This window comes from Mustela nivalis (assembly GCF_964662115.1).
Source record: "Mustela nivalis genome assembly, chromosome: 8".
NCBI lineage: Eukaryota > Metazoa > Chordata > Mammalia > Carnivora > Mustelidae > Mustela > Mustela nivalis.
In genome coordinates this window covers 78,154,124-78,170,431 of record NC_139027.1, presented here as the reverse complement: position 1 = coordinate 78,170,431, position 16,308 = coordinate 78,154,124, and the positions used below count along the sequence as shown (strand labels likewise).

The 16,308-nt window shown below is 48.3% G+C and overlaps 1 protein-coding gene across 1 annotated transcript; it reads right to left on the bottom strand.

The window, feature by feature from the left end:
* Positions 1-8,503: 8,503 nt before the first annotated feature.
* Positions 8,504-13,097, bottom strand: TMEM247 (transmembrane protein 247; the record flags this gene model as incomplete). Its single annotated transcript, XM_082747171.1, has 3 exons — positions 12,896-13,097; positions 11,919-12,257; positions 8,504-8,692 (listed from the first exon to the last, which is right to left on the bottom strand). The coding sequence occupies exons 1-3, from the start codon at positions 13,010-13,012 to the stop codon at positions 8,504-8,506; spliced, it is 645 nt and encodes a 214-aa protein (XP_082603297.1). The 5' UTR covers positions 13,013-13,097.
* Positions 13,098-16,308: the final 3,211 nt, after the last annotated feature.

Genomic DNA, 16,308 nt, shown 5'->3' with positions numbered 1-16,308 from the left:
GAGACTCTATCATAAAGGAAATCACATCTCAAGCTCAGGGACTGTGAGCCAGTGGGTCCACAGTATGGCTGCAACAATTTAAAAACTTAAAAAAATAATAAAAGAAGGAGGAGGAAAGAAAGAAAGAAACCAACTCCATTCACTATCAGCAAATATCACATAGAGAGCCTGGATTTCCTGCCTGACCTTGAATGGACACGGGGTTAGCATCCTGACTTGGTGAAAATGGGTGGGAGGGAGGGGAGTAGAGGCTGCCTCCTTCCCGCTGGCCCATCATTTCCCGTTAGCCACACCTGGGCAGCTTCCCTGTTTTACCTGCTTCACATGGGCCCTCCCGATATCCCAGTTTTGTTTTGTTTTTAAAGATTTATTTATTTATTTATTGGACAGAGAGATCACAAGTAGACAGAGAGGCAGGCAGAGAGAGAGAGAGAGAAGCAGACTCCCCGCTGAGCAGAGAGCCCGACGCGGGGCTCGATCCCAGGACCCCGAGATCATGACCTGAGCCGAAGGCAGCGGCTTAACCCACTGAGCCACCCAGGTGCCCCCCGATATCCCAGTTTTTGACTCCGGCCCTAGCTGATCTGTTTGGAGCATCAGGACTGTCCCACACTGTGTGGTTCGCTTAGGGGAGTTATCTGAAAGCAGGTGAGCTTTCTTTGCTTTGCCACGCTTCCAGAGTCTTCCAGTCAAAGTTCATCATTTTTTAGGAACCCACGCAGTCACGTACTGAAGTGGGCTGGGTGGGAGAGTGCGGCGGGTGATTTGGGTTTGTGAGGATACAGAAATCACCAAAAGTGAATGTCAGTGAGAGTGAACTCTTAGGTTTCTCTCTGGGTCTGACCACCTCCCTCTGCTTTCATCCGCCTGCCATTGTATCCTGGTCTGCACAGAGCCCAGCATGGCTGATTGTAGAGAGGAGACCCCCCAGGCCAGCTGCAGACTCCCTCACCTGACTTGAGGGACCCAGTAGATGTTGGGTCGGGTCCAGATGAAGTTCTCCAGGGCTTTGAGCGTGTATCTCCCTCTCACCTCTTAGGAAAATGGTGGGATGCATGGACCAAGTGGGCTAGTGAGAGAGGACTTACATCCCTGTCCCCCCTCAGAGACATTTTCCTCTACAGCCATTGGTGGGAGGAAATGAGAGACTGGGTAGAATTCAGAGGTAGCTTTTTAAGCCCATACCTTTGAGGCTGCTACCCCTCCGTAGACACAGTTGAAGAGACCCAGTGGGTCCACACCTTACCGTTTGAAATACAGTCACAGCACTCTTCGTGTGTGTTATCCAGGTAGCTCTGAATCTTCACTCACAAACCCAAGCCCACAAGACATAGATTTGGGTTTTTCTTATAAATCAACTTTTGGCTCCTTCTCCTTGCCATACTTAGTCTCTGCCACCTTCAGGCTGAGTTAGCTCAAGCAACTCCTGAACCTCTCTTCCTGGGTTTTCCCAGATGCAAAGTGGAGATAGTCACAGGGCTCCCTGGGGAGGGGCTAAAATGTGATGACACGAAGTGCCCTGGACGGGGCAGAATCCCCAGGGAGTTCTGAGTGAGCTTGCGCCCCTCCCTCAGAAGCCTTCTAAGAATGCTTTAGCTCAAGGAGCCTCTCTCAGGTTGCCCACTGCATCCTTTCCTTTATTGGCTTGTTCATTTATTTGTTAAGCACCGGTAGGTCTCCAGCAGCCACACTAACAGCCAGCGCCCACATTTTGGGTAGGGTATGGGGGAGAGAAGAGAGGCTCCATGTTTGGGAGGTCCCACCTGGCCCTTCCTCGGCTGGAGAACAGCTTCTGAAACACCCCCTCCCAGCAAACCACCACCCCAGCCCCGCCCCCTGGCAAATCCAGGCTTGCCTTGCTCAGCACTTTCTGGAGGGCTTCCTGGTAGCCATCTTCCAAGGCCGGCTCTCTGCCCTAGGACCCTACAAAGGCTCCTTTGATGAGAAGTTTGGGGGAAAGTGACTGTCATTTGATATAAGAGAGGCTCAGAGGGGTAAAAAGTGTAACTTTATTCTCTTACTTGGGGATTTTTCTAGTCCAGAGAAAAATGATCAGCTGAATGGGGCTGGGGGTAGAGCCCTAGAGTCAGAGTTGGAAAGCCTGAGGTTTCTCTTATCCCTGTGATTGGCAGCTGCGACCCTGGAGCAGGGCCCGAGGGCCTGGAACTGCCCGCTACTCAGACTCCACTTCTATAGCTGGCAGGTGGGCATGGGCACCCTTGGCCTGGAGAAGGCCTGTCCTCCCCTCAGATCACCAGACGCAGGCTCCTCCACCCCTCAGTCTGCTCCAGGGGCCCCCACACCTTTTCAAAGGGCACAGAGCCCACTGCCCTCTCTCTGGCTGCTAGGGTACCTGGGGACATGTTCTCTCTGAGGCTGGGATTGAGGGGCACCCCACACCCCAAGGGTCTCCTCCATCTCCCTCCAGCCCCGGCTGGGGCACCTGCTGTGCTCAGGGGGACCTCGGCCATCGTCGGGGTGGAGGGCACATTTGGTTTCAGTTCTGCTGTCACAGCCGTGAAATTCTCTATTAAGAAATTAATAAAATAAAAATTATAATAATAAATAAAATTAATAAATAATAAAATAAAGTGAAAAATAAATAAATACTAAAATTAAAAAATAAAATAATAATTAATAAAAATTTAAGCCTAGGTTTTGAACACAGGACCTGGCATTGTCCTTTTGCCTTGGGCTCCACAAATTGGGAGCCTGTCCCCTCTACTTCCCGTGGCTCTTCAGGTCAGGTGTGTTTACTAGGGCCTCTCACGTGAATGGCTCTGCATTTTCTTACCTGTCACTACAGCCCTGTGAGGGGGCTCACCCCACCCAACTCAGGGCTGAGGAGAAGGCTTCTGTGAGCATCTGTCCTGTGACTGCGCAGGCCCCTTGAGGCCACCCCTTTGTTCTCCTAGAGGAACAAAAATGCTACCTGCTGCCAGGATCCGTAAACCCTCCTGCTTCAGTGTGGGAAGTGCACAAGTCCAAAGCCGATCCTGCTTTTTGCTCTGAAGAGCTCCCAAACCCTTTGAGGGTGCTTAATAAATACTGACTAGTGAACCTCAGCTGCAGCTCCTTTGGCTAATTAAATCCAAATAAGTCACAGACTTTAAATTATGCAACGAGGCTTGGCCAAAACAGCTTAAAATGTGGGAGCCCTAGCTTTTCTGCTATGCCCTATGGAAAAATCCCATCTTTTAATCATGCTTAACCTTCCTGAAGGAACAGTGGCAACCTTTAAATAATGAATGAATGCATATTAGCAAGATTCTCTCAAGCTACACACTCGGGAGCTAGATCAAAAAAGGGACAGAGGCAGAGACAGGCCTGGGGGCATTCTGGAAGTTTCTGGTAAATCCCTGTCTGCCGGGAGAAATCATTTGGTTCCTCAGAAGCCCAGAGCATGGGCTCCTGAAGGCACAGAGGGAGGAGGGGCAGCCGGGCCACCTGGGCTGTGCCAGATGTTGGGGGAAGCTCCTAGGACCTTCCAGGGGCTCCAGACTCAGTTGTCCTCTTTCTCCTTCCCATCTGGCCTCCACACCCCCTGCTGGAAGGTCCTCCAGGCCAAGAGCAGTAACTTCCCCACAGGTTGAATTGAAACCCATCCCCCAGAGTAGTCCTTTTCATAAGAGTCATTGGGAATATTGTCACATGTGGCTGTAACAGTGGGTGAGGGCTGGCAGGGCCTGGGATGTGCCATTTCTAAGATGCCCCAGGCAATGCTGAAGGGGCTGGATCACTAGTAGCAAGGATTTAGGTTTTGTAATGCATGCAGCTGCCCTTTGCAATCAGCTAAGGGACTTTGGAAGCTACTGAACCACAGATCAGATCAATTAAATTAGAATTTCTGAAGTCAGTCTCTAGGCTTTTGTCCCTTTTTTCCCCCCACTGAGTTAGAGTTTATATAATTTACAGGTCATCCAAATGAAGCCTGGAAACCTTAACTTGTTGGCAGCCACCTGCTAAGGTGGGATTAGAAACTGGCAAGGCTGGGAAGTGACCTTTGGAACCAAGCCTGTCCCCTCTTCCCACCTGCAGATCCCAGCAGTCTCTTGGACTCTAGTAATATCTTCGGGCTTGGGGTTACAACCTGCGCGATTCCATCTGGGGAGCAAGAAAGAAAGATCCTTCCATCGTTTCCTCCCAAAGCCTGCCTGAAACTTTACTGCTAGTGTTGCTTGTTGGGCCTAAAAATCTGAATGGATCTGTGTAACGGGTTACACCCTCAATCTTTAGCAGCTTGGTGCGTGGGCTGACCAGAGAGATGGGGATGGGGACGGGGAGGGGGGCACTGGGCTCCCTTCTGTGAACTCTGGGACTCAGGATGGGGAGGGACTCTAGGAGCAAACTTGTCCCTTACAGCTTTGCTAAGGGTGCTGGGCACAGAGGGGCATACCCTTCTAGTCCCCAGGTCCCAGGCTGGGCTGCTGTCCAGATGTGTTAAGATCCTGGGGCCTTAGGCAGAGGTCAGGATGAAGGCAGAGCTGTTCCAGCCACGTGTCCAGAGAAAACCATGGCCTTCCTGCTGTGGTAAATGAAGCCCAAGGGCAGTAGTGCCATAGTGGGCCAGGCCTGGATTGGCTACACCCGTGCCCCACCCCATGTCTTACCCCACCAAGACTGACGTAGCGCGGGGTGAACGCAAGCTAGGCCTAAGTCTACCCATGGTAGACATAGTTATTTGCTTATTCAATATCCATACCTCTCTCTCCCCACACTGTCAGAATCCTAATTTTATTCAAGGCTGCAACAGCGCCCAGGTGAAAAACTTATCTCAGATGCCCTGCAGCTAGGAGCAGACCCCTCCCTGACCCAATCTGACCAAAGAGATGTTTCTAGAACACTTTTATTTATTTATTTAAGTTTTTTTTTTTTTTTTTTTTTTTTTTTTTTTAGATATTTTTATTTGACAGAACACAAGTAGGCAGAGAGGCAGGCAGAGAGAGAGGGTGGGGGAAGCAGGCTCCCCGCTGAGCACAGAGCTAGATGCTGGGCTCAATCCCAGCACCCTGGGATCACAACCTGAGCCGAAAGCAGAGGCTTTAACCCACTGAGCCACCCAGGTGCCCCTAGAAAGTTTTTAAAAGCAGCCACTTCTTTTCCCTGTCTTTTCTGACCTGGAGTTGTGGATTTGATACTTGGAGCTACAGCAGCCATTTTAAGACCATGAGGCTGAAGGCCGTGTGTGAGGAGAATAAAAGCTGAGTGCTAAGAAGGTGGAGCAAAAAGCAGCCTGGGTCTTCTCTGATTTCCTAGAGCTGTTTTACCGGTCACGGACTGCCTTAATTGGGTTTTCTTAGTATGTGAGAAGCATAAGCCTCTATCTGGTTAAGCCACTGAGGTTGGGTTTCTTTTATCACTGAATGCCGTCCTCACACTCAGGACCTTAGAATGGTCCCAGATTGAAAATGGAAAGAGGAGGTCAAGGCAAGAACAAGGTAACCATAAAGGAGGTATTTTTTCCCTTTTTTGGAAGGGAGTTACTCACTCTGTGATCTTCAGGGATTCCATTTCCCAAGGGATTAATTTCATATTCCTCGGACCAACATTCAAGACTATAAAATTTGTTCCCATATCAATTTTCCAGGCACAGTACCCTTTACACCAGTTATTGGAGCAGGGATGATCCTTCTCGTTTTCCTCCATCCTCTGTACACACTCCCACCCTGATCTTAAGTTTGTGTGAGTTTCCTCTCCTTTCCACTTGTCTCAGGCCTACCTGCTCTTGTGGGTTGCTCTTTTGAAAAGTCTTCCTCTCACCCTGGGCGGGCTCAAGGGACCTCTCCTTCTTTGATTTCCTTCAACACTGAGGTCTGTATGCTGACAGTGTCTTTACATTTTCATGTACGTTAACCTCATCCTGCCTGCAAACCTGCGAAATCCTTCAAGGCAGGGTCTTGGGAGCATGGTTGTGTAGCAAGGTTGTGTGTTTGGGAGTCAGACTTAAGATCCACGATGGTCTTGGGTAAGTCATTTAACCTCTCTGAGCTTTGGGAACCTCATCTGTGACCTGGAGATCATATGCATGTCTTCCTCCTAGGATTTTGGCGAAGGTTGTCTCCATAAATATTTAGCAAAGTACCTGGCACATTGAAGGTGCTCAAGAAGTTAGATGTTGTCTTGTTATCTGCTTGGTAATCCTCACCTGTGCCTTCTTCCTATCCTGTGCAATTCTCCCCACTGTGGTCTCTCCCCCTTCTGATTTTCTGCTCTGAATTTGAACCAGGAGAATTCTGCCAGGTTTGGGAAGTGACCGTGAACTGTCTTCATTTTCCCAGAGGGCATACCTTAGGCTACTGGCGTCAGTCTTTGGTCACAGGAGGAGAACTAGGAGGGAGATTTCATGCCCATTGTTAAGGATGTGATGCTGCTTAACTGTTCAAGGGAGTTAAGTCTTTCTTTGAAGATTTATAAGGAAAATGCACGGATCTTAGTCCAGTTCAACAGGACAATGAACTAAATGGTTTTATAGCACATGGTATTTTTTACAAACTCCCGAATCCATCTGCTATAACAAGTCAAATCCCGGGGCCCTAATCTTTTCGATACCCTGATTTCCTCCTCCTTTAACCTCAATCCCACCCCAGGATCCTGGGTCAAATACAATGACTATGAGAACTGACCCAATAACAAAAACTATCATTCAAAGTTTCATGAGAAATGACAGCTTTGTTGCTTTCAGGTAAATATCGGTCATGTGCACCTATAAATGGGGGTGAATGTGTTGATTTGGGTGGAAATGAGAAGTCACCAAAACTTCCATGGCACGCTAGTGTGTACTGACCCTGAATCTCAGACCGATCTTCTTTTCATGTGTTTTCAGAGTCTCCCTCGCAGAGCCCAGTGAGACAGCAGCTTATTTTTTCATCCCTCTTAAAGGCCCACCTCTATGTCCCAGAAAAGGAAGGGTCACTACAGACTTGCCTGATTATACTACTGCCTCCACCCTCATTCTGTTTGCTGCCTTATCCCCAGGGCCTCCTGTGCAGGCGGCAGGTTGCAGTCCTCCTTCCTGGGTGGGCAGGGTCAGAGCGGCTGAGGACCTGCTAGCCGGGGTGTGTGTGTGAGAGGAGGAGTCGGGTCTGTGACGATGGTGGAGTTGAACTCCTCGTTACATACCTGTCAGACACTTCATTTTGTGTCTGCTCTGAACCCTCTGGTGTTCAAAGTCTGTTCCTTTTCGTTGCTGCTGCCTGTGTCTTTGGGGCTGGAGGGTTGTGTCCATCTCTGCACTGGACAACTGTTTATTTGCTGTGCGTCTGTGTGTGTGTGTACATGTGTGCACGTTTGTGCATGCATTTGGGATGTGAGGGTTGGACTGTGTGGCCCATGTTTGCTTTTTGTTTTTATTTTTCCTTCCTACTTTCCATTAATGCAGCCCTGCCCTCTTGCTCTGGTCCCAGTCAGGTGTTTGAGCCCTCCTGAGCCCTCCCAACCCCCCTGGGAGCAGGTGTGCTCTGCCCCATGGTAGGGATAACTTTTACCCATCAGACCCTGAAGGGCCTTTCCTGGGTTCCCTGGAGTTTCAGCAGCTCTCTTTGAACTGTCTTGAGGGCAGGCTCTCAGCTGCTCGGGCCCAGTGCTAAGTGGACTCTTGTCCATGGCCTGGTACTGCTATCCTGACATGTCTGCAGAGCTGGGAAGAATCTGGGGAGGCTTGGCTCCTGCATGAGTCTCCAGTTACTGCCATAACACAGTACTACACACTTAGTGGCTTAAAGCAGCTCAGATTTATTCTCTTACAGTTCTGGTGGTCACATGTCTAAAATGGCTTGGCTGGAGCTACATTCTTTCTGCAGGCTCTAGGAGAACATTCATTTCTGTGCCTTCCCTAAAGGCTACCTGCTCTACTTGGCTCATCCCAGCTTCTGCTTCTGTGGCCACATCCCCTTCCTTCTCCTACTGTCACCCTCCGGCCTACCTCTTGTGAAAAGCCTTGTGATGACCATTGGGCCTGTAGAATAATCCAGGCTCATCTCCCTTGTAAGGTCTTTAACTTAATCACCTATCCAAGTCTCTTTTACTATGTAAGGTAATATAGCAAAACATCACAGGTTCTGGGCTTTTGGGATGTGCACTTCTTTGGGGGGCTTATCCCCAAGCCTACCACAGCACCCCACACCTCAGAGAAGATCTGTACAAGTGAGGAGATGTGGTAGATCCCAAACCAACCTGGTCATAGTATGATTTCTATGATTCTAGAAACCCTAAGCTCCTTCACCCTCTAAATACCTCCCTAGATCGGTCACTTCTGAGATCCTCCCCTCAGGGCCCAAAGCATCTTCATCCACACTGAGAACTCAGGCCTTGTATAAGGCCTAAACATGGTTCTTCACACTAAAATGTAAATGGTTGATAGCAGAGCCTTTCCTAACAGCAAGCTCTGACTGGAGGGAGGCTTGTGTGAGGGGAGGAGGAGGGAGGCAGGCCAGGGGCTAACTTGGATCGTGTCGTAGTAACCCACTGGCATGGGGGTTCCCAGTGATGGAGGGAGCAAAAGCACCTAGAAGTAGGACCATAAAGTTTTAATCAAACAGAGCAAAATAGCCGCAATGCAGAACAGGTAGTGCTTGGAGAAGAGAAAGAAGATCATCTCCTTGGTGACATAGATTATGTGTATAAAGATGAAGCAGTACAGGAACATGGCAAACTGGTTCTGGGGGAGCAGGAGGTCCTGGAGGCCTCCCGAGAACTGTGGGGGAAAGAAGAGAGCTCCGCTGGCCAAACCACGCTGCTTGGCAACCAGGCAGGTCTGGTGTCAGTCCTGTTCCCGTCCCTTCCAGAATATGACCTCAGGCAGGCCATCTTCCTCACCTGAGGGAAGGGTCACCATGTCCCCCTCACAGACTACAGGAGGAAGAGTGGGCCAAGAACGGAAGCATTCCCAGCAAGGTCACGGGCACGTAGAGGGACCTCCTAGGTCTTCACTTCTTCAGTCTGCCCTCATCCCTCCTGAGTCAGGCACCAGGCAACAACGTCCTTTCTCTGAGTTCTCTGCTGCCTCCAGTCACAAGTGTGCAGACTGTCTCTGACTCTGAGGTCCCCAGATCTGCATACCTGTCCTCAGGAATGTTCTCTGGATGGCTTGCCCTGACACTCAGCCTTGTTCTCTGCACAGTGGCTCAATGAGAGGGCACAAGTGCCTGTTTCTGACTGTTCTTGTCCTGGCACATGTCTCAGGGGTTAGTCTGTGGCCTATTGGCCAGAGGTTGGGTCTCCCTGGTGGACAGGTGGTCAGAGACAGGTGATAGGACTTCTGATATTCTACAGTATCGAGCCTGGGGAAAGCAGCTTGAGTCGTCTAGCTGATTCTGCCTGCGCATTGCTCATTTCTGAAATCTATGCAATTGAGGTTCAACAAGCCCGCATTTTAACTGTAGAAAGCATCAACATATAAGTATAGCGAAAGCTGACAAAACTATTTTGATCTGTAGTTAAGAAGGCATCACCCATGGTTTATTCTCTAAAATATCTTTTAAAATCATGCCATGCCTTTTGTAAGCAGGCAGATGGCTGGGACCGGGTTACCCTAACCTAGCGAGAAACAGACACACAGAGGTAGTTTCCAGTACAATGAAATCTCCCCACCCATTCATCTAGAAAAAGAGAAAGTGGGGAGGGGGCTTAAACATCACCTGCCAGTAAATGCACAAAACATTAAACAGCTTTGTAAACGATTACCAAAGACCAGGGTTGTGGACACACCGTTGTTTGGACAACTATAGAAAATGTGAGGGCAAATCAATAAACCCGAGAGGGCAGAAAATGACTCCGGTGATGCCGTTTCTAAAGTGAATACCAAGGCAAGTTGAAGACCAGAGGAGGAAACCCAGGATTCTAGCGGGATGGGGTGCTGTGTGGGTGGTCTGCCCATCCACTGCAGCTCCCGGTCTATTGGCTTCTGCCCACAAAAGCGGCCAGCATGCGTTTTCAGCCTGAAATGCTCATGGGTGACAATTATGATTTTGACAACCAAACATGCATTTGTGTGACCTTTTAGACTTTTCACCACATTTTCAGTGGTCTGTCTTTTGAGCAGAAGACAGCAGATAAGACTATACACCAAGGGTTTCCAGCTCATCCAGCAAGAGTAAGATTTTCAAACTAAAAAAGGGAAAACAAATATGGTTAGAAGGAGGCAGAGAGCAAAGGCACAATATCTCAACCTCGGGTGTGTTAAGTATTTCAGGCTCCGACTCCTGACACATTTTACCCCACGATACTGAGAACAATGCCCCAAGCTTGGAAATGGAACTTACTAGAGAGGGGAAAAAAAAAAAAAATCTCAGGAAATGTGCCAGAATCTTAGAGACAAGCAAATATTTTCTAGATTTTTAAAAGGAGGGGGAAAATGGATGGATTCTGGAGATATCAGTTCAGTAAGCTTGACTTGGCTTAGCAAAACCATTCATTGTATAATTAAGCAGGTATTGTGTGAGCAAAAAAAATTGTTAAAACCCAGCATGTGTTCATTGAAAACAAATCACACAAAAACCAATCTCTTTTTCTAAAAAAAAAAAAAAAAAAAAAAAAGGACCAGTCAATTAGGGAAATGCTATAGGTAGTATAATATCTTAATTCTGGGAAACCATCTGCCAGTGTGTCTCAAGATAGTTTTTTGGACAAGGTAGAGAAATGTGAGCTGGATAAAATGTAACCCAAGGGTGCTGATTAATGGAACATTGCTAACCTGTAGGGAGATCTTTTAGTGGTATTTACTTTAGGTCATATCCTCCTCAACAATTATAGCAATGACTTGGATAAAGACAGAAGGCAAGTTTCTCAGAAGTGAGGATGACTCAGAGCTGGGAAGCATAGCTAATACATTACATCCCAATAAAATTGAAAAGTGATGAATGTAAGTTGTTGCATTTGGGTCAAGAAGTGAATTGCATGAGTACATAAAAATGGTAATAGCTAACATTTATTGAGTGCTTACCTAATGTGCCAGGCTCAGCGCAAAGTGCCCTGCATGTATGCTCTCCTTCACTCCTCGCTGGGACCCTATGCGGTGGGGACTACTTTCTAGATGCGCAAATCTAGGCTCAAGGAGGATTCATCTCTTGTGCAATATCACGCGGTTTATACACAGTACAGCCAGAGTTTTAACCCAGGGCTGATTTTAAAGCCCAGGCAACATGCTTTCAACAATGGCATCTTTAGGCTATTTAGGACTTAGAGTGGCCCTGGCCTCACAGTGCTAATAAGCCCTTCCCATCCCATGTGACAGAAAGTAGGCTTTCTTATCCCCTCATTTAATACACATCTCCTGGCTGGAGATGCCTCCGTTTTAGTTGGCAACAAGGCAGAGCAATCCCACGGAACAGATGCGGCTCTGACCCCGGGAGATGATAGTTTTATCCAAATCCCTGGGCGGACTGCTGTCCGTCTCTCTCTCTCTCTTTTTTTTTTTTAATTTTATTTATTTATTTGACAGAGAGAGATCACAAGTAGGCAGAGAGGCAGGCAGAGAGAGAGAGGAGGAAGCAGGCTCCCTGCTGAGCAGAGAGCCCGATGGGGGACTGGATCCCAGGACCCTGAGATCATGACCTGAGCTGAAGGCAGCGGCTCAACCCATTGAGTCACCCAGGCGCCCCGACTCCCGACTCCCGTCTCTTAAGCGAGATACAGAGAGAACTAGAGAATGCTGGAAAGCCAGTCACAGAGGAAGCGGTGAAGACTTTCCCGGAGAAGGAAAGCTGTGGGCAGGCGGAACCGGGGTTCCGAGGCCCCTCCCAGGGTCAGCTCTCCTTCAAGAGTTGATCTAGCTTTGCCAGGACGCTAAGCTGGATCAGGGAGGGATGCAGGCCTGAAGCAGCTCAGTGGGCTCCCCCTGCAGGGCAGGGAGGGGTTCCCCCAGCCCTCCGGGCGGAGCCTGCGGGCCTCTTGCCAGCACACCCTACTTTTAGGTCACCTACCAGGCGGGGCGTCACCTGCTGCTGCAGCTGCTCCATCACCTCCTCGTGCTGCCGCTGGCGCTCGTTCTCCTCGTGCACATACTTGAGCCGCGTGAGCTCGAACTCCATGCGCACCTTCTCCAGCTCCATCTCGGTGTTGCGCTCGGTCCCCGGGGTCTCCGGGGCGGCCCGAGCGGGGGGCAGCTCCCCGAGTTCAGGCCCGTCGCCCGCCTGGCCCTTGGTGGTGGAGCCAGCCTTGGAGGACCCTGACTTGGGTGGCCCTGGGCAGCCTCCGTTCTCACAAGCTTCCATCTCCTCTAGGTGGTCGTGGGAAGAGTCTGGCTTCGGGGACTCTGCCTCCTGGAGCAGTGAAGGGGAGATTTAGGGGACACTGAGGAGTGTGCCTGGGGCTGCCCCTGCCCCACCCTGGGCACTCCGCAGCCTGCCGGCCACCACGGACTGGACGGTCGTGGAAGAGAGCTGTGACCTGTAAGGATCTAGGCTGAGCTCTAGCCAGAGGTGCACTCACCCAGAGTTAGCAGGCCCTGAGCGTCACAGGGAAGGGGAGGGCACCCTGACATGAGGGAAGGGTGCCCTCAAGTTGCAAGGAGAGGCTTGAGGAGTTGAGGCAGAAGTCTGTCTTCCTGGTAAATTTCCCACCCCCACTCTAACTTTGAGATAAGTCAGAAACCCAGTGTAGGGGACCAACACACGGGCTATGGGGGAGCAGGGTCGTATTGGCAGAGGGAGGACCCGGCCCTGAATGGGGAGGGAGGTGGTAGAGACCAAAGCCAGCCTCAGATGATTTCACAATCTTACTAAGGGCTACCTGGTCCCTGGTGACAGCTGGGGGGACGGGGTACATGTGACTTGCTCTTTTTAGTAGCTCTCTGGGATCCCCCAGCACTCAGCTCCTATCACGTGTCCCCATGACACCCTCCTCCCCACGTAGGGACAGGCAGGGGCAGTGAAACAAGGTATCCACCCCTGCCCCTTACCAAAGAAGCCCTTGATTTCCCTTCAGACATGGGGTCATCAGGCGCCGCCTTGGGGAAGGTTGGGCAGCTTTCTCCTGCTCCCCGGGCTTCCATCATTTCTCTGTCCTCTGCTGCCATCCAGAAAACCACAATGCTGCCAATTGGGGCCAAAGGACATCTTTGAAGGTACTAACATTTGGTTTCACCAGATTCCATAGTCGGGCCACCATCACAATCCCCTGTCCTCATAATAACCCACATTCTACTAGTTGCTAGGGCCCCTTTGGTGGAGGCTGTGACACACCTTTGAGGCCCATTGTTAGGAACTGCACGATGGGCCTTTGCCACTGTAGGGACTCCTTTAGACACTAGAATTCCACCACTTGAAAACCAGAGTTCCGGCATCTGAAATTTCCATTGGGTCCCTCTTTTAAAGGCAGACTGCATCAGGATGAGTTCAGCTAGCTCCACAAACCTTGTTGGAGGCTAAATCGTCTCTCCCCCCAAATTCCTATGTTGAAGCCCTAATCCCCAGTGCCTTAGAATGTGACCTTATTTAGAGCGAGGGCCTTTCTAGAAGTGATTCAGTTAAAATGAGGTCATTAGGGTAGGTTCTAACCCAGTATGACTGATATGCTTGTAAGAAGAGGAAATTTGGGCACGGACCTGCACAGAAGGAAGATGGACTGAATGTAAGGGAGAAGACGACCATCTACAAGGAGAGAGGCATGTATCAGTGTTCTCCAGAGAATCTATCTATCTATCTCTATATTGTTTTGACTATATATTGAACATATTTGAAAATAAATATATATTATTTTCAAATAAATATATTTGAATATGTGTATATTTATTTATAAAATATAATAATTATAAGATATATAATAATTTTTATAATTATAATTTATAATTATAATTTTTATAATTAAAATAATTATAAAATGTAATAAATATATATTTATTTTCAAATATCTTAAATAAAAATACAAATATATTTTAATATAAAAAATAAATAAATATGTATATTTATATTTTTATATGTGATTTATTATAAGGAATTGGCTCCTGCGATTGCAGAGGCTGAGCAGAAATGGCATGATTCTGCCACTTCTGTCTGTGAGTGGGATTCCCAGGAAAGCTCATGGTGTAATTTGCAGTCCTAATCCAAAGGTCTAATAAGGAGGAGAGCTATGGGTGTAAGTCCCAGTCCCTGGCCAGGAGAAAACTGATAGCTCAGCTCAAGCAGTTAAACAGAGAGAACCAAGTGGGAGTGAAAGGGGCAGAGGGGGAAGGAGAGGAGAAGGAGAAAGAATCTGACACAGACTCCACACTGAGTGCTGAGCCTGACTCAGGCTCTATCCCGTTACTGTGAGATATGACCTGAGCTGAAATCAAGAATCGGACGCTCAACCGGCTGAACCACCCAGGTGCCCCGTTTAAAAATCTTAAAAAAGACTGATTTATTTATTTGAGAGAGCGAACAGCGGGGGGCAGAGGGAAAGAGAATCCTCAAGCAGACTCCGTGCTGAGTGCAGAACCCAATGGGGGGCTCCATCCCAGGACCCTGAGATCATGACCTGAGCTGAAATCAAGAGTCTGATGCTTAACTGACTGAGCCACCCAGGCACCCATCTCCCATGGTTTTATTCTACTCAGGCCCTCAAAGGACTAGATACGCCCATCCACAATGGGTGGGGCCACCTGCTTTACTCAGCCCACCAATTCAAATGCTCATCTCTCCAGAAATACCCTCACACACACACGGAGAAGTAATTGGGGCACCCTATGAGCCCAGTCAGATTGAGACAAAATTACTACAGCAGGGCTAGAATGGACCCTTCCCTCAGTGCTTTTGGAAGGAACCAGCCCCCATGACACCTTGATGTTAGACATCCACCCTCCAGACTGGAGACACATGTGAGAAGACACATTTCTGTGGTTTAAGACTCCCATTCTGTGGTGCTGTGTACTTTGTTGTGGAAACCCTCACACGCTAATACAACTCCCCTTATTCACGGAATGATCTGAGAGGGACCAACACAGAAACTGGGAGGCTGGGGTACATATGTTGCCATCTTCACTTTCATGAAAATGACAGAACACCTTTTCAGGAGTTGGAGACAAAATTGCATTCTGGAAAGAGAGAAGGCTGCATGTGAATTTTAGCTTTACTACGCTTACTAGCTGTGTGGCCAACGGAAAGTGATTTTACCTGCCTGGGGCTCAGCGTCCTCATTGATACATGGGGGTGAGATTTACCATTTGGCTGCACTATGAAGCCTGGATATGAAAACCAGGTAGTGTATTTGCCCGCTACCTGCCTAGACAGAGGCTAAGTAAATCATCACCATCGTCACCATTATCGTAAGGGGTCGGTCTGTCACTGGAGACGAGAAAGTGCTTACTATCTACCATCTTACAAATCTTGCAATTTGACAACCATGCTTTTGTTTCCCAGCATTAAGACGATTACCAGGGGAACAGGATCAGAGTTCCTGGGTAAGATGCTGAGATAGCCTCAAGCACTGGAAGTAGGATTGCTAGATAAACACAGGATGCCCAGTTAAATTTGGATGCCAAGTAGGTAATTTTTTGTGTGTAAATGTGTTCTAAAAATTGCATGGAATGCACTTACTGTAAAAAAAAATTATTCCCTGTTTTCCAGAAATTCAAATTTAAGTGGAGATCCTTTCTTTCTTTCTTTCTTTCTTTCTTTCTAAGTCTGATGTTAATGAGGAGGGACCTACCCAAAGAAACAATGATGCATGACCAAATAATGCACTGTCATTAAAAATAACAAAGTACTAAAAAGCACAATATGTGCTCTGGGTAGTTGTATCAGTTATCTGTCAACCAACCATAGAATGTCAGTGGTATAAAAAATTAACATTTATTTAGTTCAGGCATCTGAGAGTTGGCTGATCTAGGCTGGGCTCAACTAGGAGGGTTGTCCAAAGCAACTTCGTTCCACATGTGCCTCATCCTCTTCTTGGGAACAGTGGGTTAACCTAGGCATGCTCTCTTCATGGTAACGGAAAAAGCACAAGAGTCCTTGGAATTGGTACACCATCACTTCATCTTATACTATTGGCTTATACTATTTCTCCCCAAGAAAAGGGGAGAAATGTGTTTTGCTTTTTTAGTGGAAAGAACTAGAAAGCTGTAGGTTGAATGGCTACAGGGCAGGATGATGAAGTATTGGGACCTATAAGGCAATGTAGTCAGTCACTGTAGTTAAGAAGACCCGTCCAAAAAAAAAAAAAAAAAGAAAAAGAAGACCCGTCCAAGATGGCTGAAGCAGCTGGGAAGGGTTTGGTGGAAGAGGTACCATGGAGGGTAGGTGGAATTCAGGTAAGAAAGAAGCATTTGCATGAGTGTGACCTCAACTGCTCGTTCTTAGCCATTTTCCTCTCCACGTCTGCTCTCGGCCCCTC